This window comes from Clavelina lepadiformis, chromosome 2 (assembly GCF_947623445.1).
Source record: "Clavelina lepadiformis chromosome 2, kaClaLepa1.1, whole genome shotgun sequence".
Lineage (NCBI taxonomy): Eukaryota > Metazoa > Chordata > Ascidiacea > Aplousobranchia > Clavelinidae > Clavelina > Clavelina lepadiformis.
This window is the reverse complement of record NC_135241.1, coordinates 15,633,597-15,646,815: the sequence shown is the minus strand read 5'-3', so window position 1 is coordinate 15,646,815 and position 13,219 is coordinate 15,633,597. Positions and strand designations below refer to the sequence as shown.

At 37.1% G+C, this 13,219-nt stretch overlaps 2 protein-coding genes across 2 annotated transcripts; both read right to left on the bottom strand.

Annotated features, from left to right (window-relative positions):
* Positions 1 to 681: 681 nt before the first annotated feature.
* On the bottom strand, positions 682 to 2,937 carry LOC143445297 (pygopus homolog 1-like). The gene has a single exon (XM_076944305.1). The coding sequence runs from the start codon at positions 2,120 to 2,122 to the stop codon at positions 1,025 to 1,027; it is 1,098 nt and encodes a 365-aa protein (XP_076800420.1). The 5' UTR covers positions 2,123 to 2,937; the 3' UTR covers positions 682 to 1,024.
* Positions 2,938 to 10,660: 7,723 nt separating this feature from the next.
* On the bottom strand, positions 10,661 to 12,253 carry LOC143446293 (uncharacterized). Its single transcript, XM_076945877.1, has 4 exons — positions 12,028 to 12,253; positions 11,351 to 11,520; positions 10,961 to 11,092; positions 10,661 to 10,813 (listed from the first exon to the last, which is right to left on the bottom strand). The coding sequence occupies exons 1-3, from the start codon at positions 12,149 to 12,151 to the stop codon at positions 10,961 to 10,963; spliced, it is 426 nt and encodes a 141-aa protein (XP_076801992.1). The 5' UTR covers positions 12,152 to 12,253; the 3' UTR covers positions 10,661 to 10,813.
* Positions 12,254 to 13,219: the final 966 nt, after the last annotated feature.

Sequence of the window (13,219 nt, the reverse complement as noted above, 5' to 3'; positions counted from 1 at the left end):
CAGTGCTTGTTTGTAGTCCTTTCTTGCCAGTTGAACTAGGCCTTAAGTTGACATTTGTGTGTATGTGGTACATACCATCAGTAATTGTTAAAGTTGCTCTGGTAAGCAATTTAACTGATAACTAGTAGTGGGTGTGTAAAAAGTAAGTTACACCAGTTTCGATATCAGAGCATTTTTATTGTAGTATTGGCAAAAGCTTTGATTGCCTAGTCAGTGTTGGGGAAAAAGGAATTGGGTTAATTTCATTACTGGATGACTTTAATTTGGCTTCATGGCCTACAGCGCCATCATGTTTTGAAGTTGTGAAAAAGCAGTCCCTTAATGTTTTTATGACGTGCCAAACGCGTTTTGCCTCTTGTCAAGCTGCTCCTATAAGCAGAGATTTTGTAAACCTAAGCCTAAGTAGTTTGTTCTATAAACCGATGACTGGAACTGGATAAACAGTGAATTTCACTGTAGTCTGTGAAATATGTCAATTAATCAGCATAATGGCAATTATTATCTGTTGATCAATTAGTAGACCTTGAAAATTTTTTGCTGAGTTTTACAAAGTTCACATTTTACTTACTATAAAAAAAAATTGTAATCAAACTTTGTTGAGTTAAGTATGGATGTAAATATCATGTGGGTGCAATTCCAAGGGAACTCTACAAATCACATACCTTTACTTAGCATAAACTACACAAATGTTATTTGTATTGGGTACAAATATAGGGGTTAGTTCAATGAAATATTGAAAGTTTCTACCTAAATAGTGTGTAGTAAGTTAAAAAGCAGATGTATGCAAAAAAGAAGTAGTCACAAACTTGCAACATTTCCAATACTTCAATAAAATTACCTCAAAAAAACTTTGTTATTTCTGTAAAACAAAGTAATGTATTGAACTGAGCTTAACACGATTCTATGTAAACTACATACACAAATTATTTTCATTTGTAAGTAGGAGACAGGGAGCAAAAGTTTTCTTTACAGAAATAACTGGTAATAACGTCATAAACATCACATGCAAGAATTGAAACAAAGGCTATGCTGCGGCTAACTGCGTATCCAACAATGTGGTTCGCGGCTTAACTGAATAAATTTCTTTTGTCTGCAAGCAATGATCACAAGCCCATAATGCAAGTTCTTCCATTTTTAAGAGCTTCAATGCACTTTCACTTAGTCCAACACAAGTTCTGTGGTACCATTTATTACAGCTTGCTATGCAGCGTACGACATCTTCAGTCGGATAGTTAATCTCTTTTCTGCAGCTTTTGCAGACCTGTGGTAATTCGGGTGGTATTGAATGAGGTGCAACAGCAACAATGGAGTCTAAAGTGTTAGTACTATTAAGTGACTGTTTATCACTGCTATCACTGGAGCTCTTTTTTCCTTCTAGACTTGATTTTTTCTCTGATTTCTTTCGTTGTTTCACGTTGCCATCCAGGCTTTTTGGGGACTTGCTTTCACCACTTACATTTTTATTAGAGCTTGTTGATCCTTTACGTGCTGATGTAGGATTTGGAGATGGCAACTGCGCAGGAGGTCGTGTAAGAGCTTTCATCTGACCTGTATTCTGAAGCATGTGTCCTTGGTTTCCACTTGATACCATATGATTTGGGCCCATGTTTGTGGAATCATGCATCATGTTTTCTGGAGCTCCAGGCGATCCAAGTGGGCCTATTCCAGGCCTGATATTGTTGACAGCCATGCGATTTGATCCCCTAAAAGGTATTGGTCCTCCAAGATAATGCGGACGGTTCATGCCATATCCATTATTTGGAATATTTTGGTTATATGCCGGATGGGATGGAATGTTGTTGTTTGTAGCCATGGGATTTCCCCAACTGGGAGCACCTCCTGCATTAAAAGGCCTCATTCCTGCTCTGGGATTCCATCCAGGATAACCCGGACCCATGCCAGGAGACTGACCAGGCATTCGCATCATTGATTGGTTTGGGAACGATGTCATCATTCTTGGTGGAGGATCGTCAAATGGGTTGGATGCTACTAGATGTGTTGCTGCTGGGTTCGGAGGTGGAACAATATCACCAACTCCAGGAGAAGATGAAGTAACATCTTTTGAGGCCGAGGAACTTTTTCTTGACTTTTTTGATTCAGACGAATCCTTTTTCTTGGGCATTTTTAACTTTAATATTTAGAGTTTCAAACTTGTGGAAATCTGTAATAACAAACATTTTCAGTGGCACTGAATATTCACGGAATGGGATCAGATGGATTATACTATATTAAACCCATACATGCCAGAGTGCTTTCCTTGCGTTTTACGCAGTTGAGATAACTAACAATTTTGCACAGGTACAAATTACCCTCTAAATAAAACATAAAAAGCAGTCTGGAATACAGGATAGATGAGAAAAATAGGCGAATTAACCAACGTGCATTCCACCGTAAGACTGCATTGTTCAAGAAACGCATCAAAGTTATGTGAACAGTTAAGTTTTGTTAGTAATAGTAAGACTGAGATTCGAGTTATTTTTACATGGTTTGACCTAGATTTGTATGTAATTAATCTTGAAGTTAGGTTAAAACTTAAATTTAGAAAAACACTCCACAATATACATTGTTGGCTGTTGATATACAACAGATATAACCCAAGAAGAAAATTATATTTTAATTGTAAATTGCAGATGTTTTTATTACATAATGATCTTTGACTAGCCATGGTATATGCTTAGATGAAAGGTGAGCGATGTGCACCAGGTTGCACCTTTAACACACGAATCTAATTTGCTTTCTCTGGAGCACACACACACTTTTTTCAAATATTTTTTAAAAATAATATTTTGTTTGCTTTTGGCAAAGAGTTTTAAAACCAAACAGTGTGCAATTTCAATGCTGGAACACGCAGTGCGACTGCAGAACAATGGCACATGATGGCTGTCTGGTTGTTGCCATTGTTAATCATTTTCGAGTAGCCCACAGTTGAAAGTAGGGTTAGTTCGGATATCAATAATTTTTACTATCCGGATAATGGATATATCCGTATATTTAGAATTTATCTAACCGGTTAACCGGATAATAACTGCTAAGTGAGACAATCGATTTCACGAGGTTAGCATGAAAAATGGATTGTAAAATCATTACACAGTTTTATTGTAGATCTACGTAGTCGTACACGCGCAGTACGAGCGAATACGAGAAAAATCACGCAAATTTAATGTTCACTGCTTCTGCAACGCCCTCCTTATAAAGCACAATGCATCAATTAAAAGAATCATTCATTATGCTTTCTTTGTGACGTGATAGTAAATTTCACTCGTGCATTTTACGAGTACCGTAGTTGAAAGTATAAGACTAAGACAATAGAAGTGTGAACAAAGGTTTAATTGCGCTCAGCGGGAGTCAGCCTCTACGTAACAAAGAATGTTCAAACTTACTAAAAAGTGTAAAACGCATTAGCAACGATACTCTTTTAGCCGGTTAACCGGCAGAATTATATCCGGATATCAGATAGGAAAAAAAACTGCGGTTAATCGGTTAACCGTTATCCGGATAATCCAACCCTAGTTGAAAGCTAACACATAACGTGATGCCTTTACAGGAAATGGTGGCTATTAGGAACCTAATAATAATTGATATAGGATGAAACAAAAAAAGTTTATTATGAAATGTAGAGCGAAGACAAATCTCTGTTTTTCATGTACCATAACTTATTCAAGCACGATTTAAGCTTTCTTGGCTTTTCATGTCCATTAATGCATAATATTATCAACTGGCGTTTCTTATCTTTGCCGCGCCAATAATAACAAATAGAATGAATGAACAAATGAAGGTCATGGATTACTTTTTAGAAAATGGCATCTAGGCTTACAATATTGTATACTATCTGGTATACTATACTATGTCAGCTAGTGCCTAGCCTAAAGTAATGACTGTCTTAGGGTTATTAGATTGTAAATGATTGAAATCAATGGTTATCAGCTTGCCAACAGAATTTTGAATTTAGAACAGGTAAGGCAGAGATACATATAAAATTAGAATTTATTAAAGAAAAGTTATAATCAGAAATTTTGCAGCATGTCTGCATTATCAGTTTTGAGCTGTCACACAAAGAGTTAATTGTTATTGAGCATCTTCTTGAGTTCGCATATTGCATTCTGTGTAAAATATGCTTTCACATGCTGAACAAGCCCACCATAAGTATGATTACGATCTGTACAGGAAAATACAGCACACGGATGTGCAAGAGTAGAACTCGTCACACCAAAACTTATTCACGTTTATGCTAACCTTTACTTAATAACAAACTGAAGCTTCAACTTTCAGTACGTGCTGTCTCACCAAAGTTTGTGTCTTTGCATAAAAAATATCTCGTCAAAAGCTATGAAAAATAAGTTTGGTAACTTTATAGGACCTGCCCTACACTCTACACAACAAATCGAAAAACTTTTTCAGCTGTCCAGAGGACACGTATGTCATCCCTATTAATATTGAAAATACACAAACGGCAACGGGGGGCAGAGAGCAGTTAGTGAACCTTTAAGTTGGTAAGCTCATACAGATTGTACACTGTAGTTAGCCTATTTACTCGGCCTGCATCAAGAAAAGTTGGGTCTAGTATACAAGTGTACAACGACGGGTTGCCTTCGTATACTAAACTCTAGCTACTCAAATTGTAACGTCATCTGGTTGCGTACTTGTAGACCTATACTAGACCTGATATCTTATCTAGGCCTATATAACAGATCCATTAAATTTTATCAAGTTATGGAAGTAAATAAGCAATCCAGTGATACGGCAGGCTAATGCTTGACTTTTGGTTATTTTGGCTACGGTATAAGGTTGGGTTAGCAAGTGTGCGAATTCTGCTAAAAAATCAGTACTTCAATATTACTAAGTGACTATTTCAACGTAAGTTGGTCATTCATCCCATAGTTAAAGACAGCCGGGATCGTAACCAACAGAACGACTGCTGCTGTGCTGCAGCCTACTGTTTTCCTATAACGCCCTACTGTAGGTCCTTTCCGAAGTACCGCGCCGTTTTTTTGGGTGGCAAGATTTTTTTCGATCCCCTATACCAGGGGTGTCCAACCCGAGGCCCGCCGGAAAGTTCTGAGTGGCCTGCGCGGTATTTGTCGAAACCACTTATATTCTCAACTGAATCGCCTACGTAACTTATGGCGAACTTACATTTCGAGAAATTGGCGTTAATTGTTTTTTTACTAATTTCTGACAGCCACATGGAAAACTCGCTTCGTATTGCTACATCGTCCATCTCAACGAATATTGCCAAACTTGTTAGAGAAAATCAGTGTCAAACTTCACATTAAAATGTCGACGTGTAGTAAAAACTTTGTTAAATTTGCTATAACTTGGTATGTTTATTGTTTTTATAATTGTAAAAGAGGATAATACGTATTTCTAAGATTAGAATTTTGGTATGAGGGTTTTAATTAGAAATTAGCAGTAAACACTCAAGCGGCCCGCGCAATCATTCATAAATCGCATGTGGCCCTTTGGCGAAAAAGGTTGGACACCCCTGCCTTAAACCTACAGGTTCCTTCACCTACCTACACCCTGATAGTTCACACCTTTCTCGTACATGCAAATCTATTGTCTATAATCAAGCATTAACATACTTTCACATTTGCTTTTCCGTTTCAGACCGAGACCAACAACTACGTAAATTACACCGGAAATTTACGAAGCTCGGCTACGAAAACGATCTCTGAGAAGAGCAAATCGAAAAAAACAAAAGGAAACCGCGCCGTAAGCTTTTAGAATACGGACGTAAGCCTCAGAGTGGTATAGGACTCCACTCGTCATGACATTCTCTCTACTACTGTGACCCATAAAGCGTATAGCTAAAGATCTACAAGGCATCCTTAATGTTGACTCTACACTCAATGTTATCTTCCCAAACCAACCTCTAATAGCTTACCGACAACCTCCCAACCGCAGAAATCTCCTGACGTCGAGCAAATTACCCGACATATCTGAAGAAGTGGGAACATTCCGCTTCCGATACACTAGATGTCAACTGTGCCCTTACGTCTGCACAAGTGACCGAGTAGTCGGCCCTAATGGATTTTCGCATTTCACTAGACTAGTGGAAGATTTCAATGCAACAGCACTAACGTCATCTATGCCAAGTCTTCTCATACTTTTTTATTCTGCGACCCCATTTCAGAAAAGAAATTTCTATGTGACTCCTTGTTGGTTAGCCAACACGTTAATGATATTAAAACAATAAACGTCCCATCACAAATCTTAAGTGGTATTTTTGTCTATGGCGAAATCATACGAATTCACAAAGTCCACGAAAGTAACTGTACCGTAATTATCATTCGATATCTCAGACAGACAACATATAGTAAACAATTAACAGCACAAAATACGTAGCTACTTTCTAAAAATACCTGTACTTCTAATTCTCGTGTGAAGGTTACAAAAACTTTTATTGCTCATGTATCAAGCCAATTTGTTTCACGGCCCCAGAACTACATTTTGCGACCTCAAACGGCGTCGCGACCCATAGTTTGAGAAGCCCTGATTTATGCCATCTACCGTCTACTGCCCTAAGGCAGTTTACGTGGGAGAGATAAGATCAACCTTGAGGAAACGATCCACAGGTCAGAGAAGCGATATCTGTCATGAACATTGCAACCAACCGGGCCATAACATCAACAACTTACGCGTCACACTATAACGAAAACTAATTTCTAATAACCGCCATGGTAGCGGAATTGAGGAACAACGCACTAATTATCTCTTTAATTGCATTAATGACAGCCCAGAGATGCCGGTTTTATGGGACTTTATAAATCAATATTCATTTTTTGATTTTACAGTAATACAGCTTTATTCCTATTTTCTTTTTATTTATCGACTGGTTTTATTTTGTTTGATTTCGTTACGTCATTATTAAGTACCTTGTGATTGCTTAGACCAGTGTTTCTCAAACTTTTTGCGATCGCGCACCACTCATTCGTTTTTTTACTACACTGCGTACCACCTGGCTCCTGAATGACTTATTTTACTCAAATGTACCGGTATTTATAGTTATTACCGTTATTACTAAGTTATACCATAACACCAATGAATAGCAAGAAAACACAATTTAATTTGATAGATGCAACTGTTTCCTCTGCACAAGCTTAATTGTCTATCCGGGGCAACACATTACTCACAGCACATCGAAAATCATGTTCAGCGGTAGGCAGTACCACTTAAAAAGCTCTCGCGTACTGCTACTCGAGAATTTTTTTGGGGGTACGAAGAATGCTCTGACCTGACAAAGGGGAACGAGTAGCAAAAAAGGTTGGGAACCCCTGCTATAGACCAGTGGTTCCCAACCGCGGCTCCAAGCTAGCTTTCTTGCGGCTCTCAATGACCCCTGAAAATCCCACAAAAAAATAAAAAATCTATTTGTAATAATTAGGGCGATTATTTTTTGACTTGTCAAAAAAAGTATAAAATTGGTCAAATTTTATAGCGTTAGGTCAAAATTGTTTACAAATGTTTCATTTTACATCTTACAGCACCACCTTGTAGTCTACTTCAGGGCTTCCCAAACTTTTTTGCTCGCGACCCCTTTCAAACTTCTGAAGTTTTCCGCGACCCTTCACGTTTAAATTGATTAGCAGTGCGAAATATACCTTTGTCATTAGTGACATTTATTGAGATGCAAAGACTGAATTCAAGCAACCAGTACTCAAAGCCTACTTACTACTTTACACATATGTAGGCCACTGGAAACAAAAAAAGCACACACATTTATTCAGTGTGATTGGTGCGACTGCTTTCTGCTACAAAGCAAGTCCAGCCGTGGCTCAACATCTGCTAATGCTGGTCTCAAAGCGGTTTTAATGTTGATTAGGCTGGAACGATATTTTGTTTTGATTGTATTTTGTACTTCGTGTAAAATTGGTATACGCTCTGCGACCCCTGACGTTCGTAACGCGACCCCTTGCGGGGTCGCGACCCCCAGTTTGGGAAGCCCTGGTCTACTTTATACTGTTGTGAATGGTCGATTGTCTAATTATTGTGAATCATAAACTGCCTCCTGAATCCTAAACCACAATTTCGCCTCGCTTTGACAAAGTTGTTAAAGCTCAAAGCCAATGCCAAGTTGGACATTAAATTGATTTGTGTTATTTTTCTTGTTAGTGTTGCTATTCGTTGGTACATGATTTCATGCTTTAAAATTTTCGTTAAAATTACTTGAGTGTTTTCATGCGGCTCCATACGTACTATGAAGTTTGAAATTCGGCCCCAACACCAAAAAAGGTTGGGAACCACTGCTATAGACCCTTTAAGTTAAACTGAAACGTCATAAGGCATTGTTAACGTAACTATTTGCCGGCTTTGAATTGTCTGGTACTCTGGAACCTTTTGTATTCCACGTACCCCAAAAAATCTTTTGATGTGTTGTCGCACCCCCTATAAGCAATGTTCCCTCTAAGCTGCGCGCGTGCGCAAATGCGCACTGCTGACTCGGTCTCCGCGCACAGAAAATCTGTGCTGCGCACAAGAAAAAAATCCAACCTTAAATTGAAAATAAAATAAACGCATAATAATGGCCACAGTGCGCACGTGGAACGTTTGATGTTGCTCACAGTGGTCCAAGGGACCGCTCAGGGAGTTAGTGTGTTTGCTCAGACTCGTGAAAAATTAGAGGGAACATTGCCTATAAGTAGTGATGTATTAACGATTGCATTGATGGGAAGACAAAAGTTTTTACAAACTGGGACTAACAACCCCGCCATCGACCACACCGGTCAAAATGCTGGAAGCGCAAAAGTTTTGGTTTTTCACGCACCAAAATTCGCTTTAAAACGCCGTCGAAATAAAATGTATACTCATATCTATATATACAATAGCGCCAAATAATTGCTAATCCCGAGGTTTCGCACTCCTGGTTAGGAACCACTGCATTAAAATACGCTCCACCGAAAATAAACATGGAAAGATAATAATTAATTAATGCAAATTTGTCATTTCCAGCGGTAGTTAATTTTGAGAAATTCCTGGTGAAGCCACTTTTGCTTTAACTCAGCTCCAACGGCTGAATTTTCCACAATGATTGTTGAAAGCCAAATGAGAATATCCATAAAAGAGAATACCTAACGTATGAGAATAAAAAAGCTGGCGTGCAAGTTGATGAATTTTGTGCATTTGTGTGTTACACTTCTCACTATGGATTATATATATCGGTCTATATAATTACAACCTATAGCTTAAACCCAGTCTGCAAGTACATTGCAGCCGCCAACCTTCGCTTTATAAGGTACCAGTATCAAATAAGGCCCACCTAACACTTTTTTGAAAATAACTCAAGAACCACAAATGAGAATAGACTGAAAAATCGTATTTTATTAGTGAGGGTATATGACTACAACATATTAAAACCACAATACCTGACAACCCCCTAAAAAAATTTTATAAAGAAATTAAAAATACCAAAAAATGGACCTTATTAGGAGCATTATAGGCTCCTAATAAGGCCCACCAATTTTGTGAGTATTTTGATTCAAAACATAGCTGAAAAATCGTATTAAGCAAATAAAACAAGACAGCAACCACCAATTTGTGCAAGACAACGACCAACAAACGTGGGTTGAAAACTTAAAGGAATGTGACCCATCAGCATAGGTGCAGCAGGCGGGGGGTCACCGGCCCCCCTAACCGTCATTAAATAGGCAATTTTTGGGCAGTTCAAAATTATTTGAGCAATTTTTGGTACTTTTTCTGGAATATTTTGTAGCAAAGACCTTTTTTCTTTTTTGGGGGGATCAACCATCAAGGATCTTGCATGGGCCTTATTAGGCGCATGTGGTATCCACGAAAAAAATGTCACATTTTTATTATCAGAAAAATTTTAGCAAAAAAAAGTGCATTATCCTTTTCAATACTAAGTTGGTTGTTACATGAAAACTTCAGCCGGCTGACAACAGTTCATTTAACCGGCCAAATTCTCACTTACTTTTTTTCTAAATTAACAAAACCACCTTAACTGCAAATATCAAATTTTTGTTGTGCTCTAGCGAATCGGTTGATCACGTGACAAGGATGAAATCTGGTAAACCATCATGAATTTATATTAGTTTTTATACAGGGATAACATTTTTCATTTATTTGCACGGGTTTGCGAAATATGAGCAATGGGCCTTATTAGGGACCGGGCCTTATTAGGCTCAGGTACCTTACTCAAACGTTTTCGTCCACTTTGGCCAACAACGGTCCCGACCCACGACTACATTTTTTATTAACGTGTAACCGCGTGTATTTGTCCCATTTGGCCAATCCAATAACTTACACGTAAAGGTTTTCACTTAGTTCAAGTGCTCACGTGCCAATGGCCCAAAATGTAGCTCAGAGAGCCCAACGCTTCTCTTGCGTCTGAGTCACCAGCCAAATCGCAAGATTGTGTAATATGACTTTTGGACAACTTAAAATTACGTTTAAATTTATTTGTGAAAGTACGGTAGCCTATATATTTTATCGTTATAATACAATATGGCTATACAGCTATTATTATATACGTAGGCGTAGGCTATATAGCTAACTTATGGCTAGAGCCAGGACCGGCCTTATAAGCCAATGTGATCGATGCAACTGCGTTGGGTTCCTCGCTTTGCATTATACGGTTACTCCAGAGTCCAGAAGAACAGTTTTGATCGCTTGCGTTTTCAACAACGAAAATGGTGACAGCAAATACTTCTTTCATAAAATGTATTAAAATATCAACACTCAATTACAATATACAAAAATATAGCTTAGGCTATAGCATGATTAACACAAATTTTCTTTGTGTGGGCCTACAAATTGTTTGTTAAATTGTAAATCAACGTTTTTTTCAATATTCCACCTAAAAACAGAAAAAGTATCTAAGTTATTCTTCAAATGTCGTGAAAATGGTCTAAAATGTTAGCTCACATGAGAGTGGTTCCAAATTAAACATACACTCCATAAGCGGTATAGCTAACTTTGCATTAGGAACAGTGGTTTGATTTACCTAAACTTCGAGTATTTTATACACCTCATTTGCTTCGGGACCACCTGTTCCATTGGAGAAGCACTGTGTGGATTCTCCATATTTGTTGAAGGTTTTAAGTGCATTTTTTGACATGGCACATTTACCTCCATCCTAAACGAATAAAACATAATTATCAATTATTGTAACATGAGTGAAGACTACATTTTTCGATATTTTTATAATTTAGTCTGTCAACAACCTGAATTATGAAGAGTTGAAATAGGAGACATTGCTAATAAAGATTTAATGTGCACTAGCTGACTAGCCTATAGTTTGCTATGTCGTAGTTTATACAGCCTATTTCAGCGTAGTTAATAAGTCTAATTATCGTTAATGCAAATTAATTTAAAATGAACGACCAAAACAAACCTGCAAAGCGAAAACTTGGTTCTTGTATAACCTGGCTAATAAGGAACATTTAAGCAGCGGTACAGTTCTTGTCTTATAATCGCCGTCCAGTAGCAACGAAGTACCTTCGATAAAAGCAATTGCAGGATGTCCAGGTTCATCTTTCCAGCAGCCTAGTCTTTCGTGTTCATCTGATGAAAGAAATAGCTCAGATTAAATATATACAATAGGTTAATTGTCATTCAATCAGCATCAGTATAACTTCGTGTCAGCTTGGTCGCTTATAGTTTAATTCAACTATGTTATTAGCAGGTTTCAAGTCACTGAGGAAATTTACCAAAAGTAAACTATCCGCCAACAAGAAAGTGAGCTACAAGCAAATGCGAAATAAACATTTATATGTGTCTTCATACCAAGTTGAGAAACTCTTTTGGAAAAAAGCTTTTTTGCAATCCGTATTTTTCAAAAATTTTACAAAAGTAAAACAAAGTCTATAGCCTATTTGAAATATCAACTTTATTTTTCAGGATAGATATAGCCTATCCTATTTCCAAAAATGCGAATAAAAGAAAGCTACGAACATGTTTACTTTTACAATAACTGTATCTTGTTAGTTGATTTAGTAATTTATTGATAAAGCATTTCCAGTAGTTACATATTTAGTTAAAAAATTTTAGTAACAAACAACAGTTATTTACCAGTCTTTAGTTCCTCCTTTCCACTTGTAATACAAACTAGAAGTAGTGAACATACCACAAAACGTAACATTTTAACCGTGGTATTGCGGCAGCTATGCTTATAACTATCTCTGTTGTTTAACATTAATTTATAATGTATACTGTTGTACAGTTTAAAACAAGGAAAATCAATAATTTAAAAACTTTTTGCAAACACTGCGACGTTTTAACGTGACTATTGCTAACTTTAATGTCAATGCTACATGTATATCTTATTTAACCTGTAGGGGAGAAGCTTCAGCTTGCTAAAAAAAGTGCGAGCAAACATTAAGGGTATAAAGTTTGTCTAGACAAACAAGGGCGTCAACGCAGTAATTTATACCATGAAATTCACTTGCAACTTACCAAGAAGTCTTTATGGAAAACATTCTTTCTTTTTTACGACCTTAGTATGTTTGGCAATAACTTCGTAATATTTGCGCAATTATTTTTAGTTTTTTTTTTGTAACTACTTAATAGGCCGTAGGTACCTGTAATTGGCAAAATAAACTGTGTTTGCCTAATATGTTTAAGTTCCTTTTCACGTCAAAACCGAATATTATCTATTATAGCCTATTATTTAAAGTTGGCTGATGATAATCTCAGAGACTGGAGAAGTATGCTTCAGAAATGAACCGCTTTAACAATGAAAAAATATGTAAGAAACTAGTATAGGAGTAGGTTTATGTTTCGGTAATCCATCAACATTTTATTTTCACATGAAATGAACCCGATATTTTTTCCAGCACCAAAAGGTACATTTATATGACATTTAAATAATTTATTTTAAAAAAAAGGGGAAATGCAAACAAACTTACAGTAGCCTATTTCAGCGTTTCCAACTAGCTATCTTTGAAATAATGTAGTAGTTTTATAAAACCATGCGTTGTCATGGTAAGGGCCAAAACGTTTAAGACAAGGCTGATGATGATAAAACTGATTATGTGATAACGAGAACAATAAACGTAATAGTTCAGAGAAAGCAAAGGGAGAAATTTGCGAACTTTGGATTACTTGAACAGCAGATTGGTAATACATCAACCATATTTGATTATTTTCCAGTCAAAATCGGAATATTGTTCTGATCTAAGATGACAAAGCTTAGCAGCAGATCAAGAACTGCTAGACCATCTGTAAAATCAAATTCGCATATAGTACAACAAAGGTATTAACA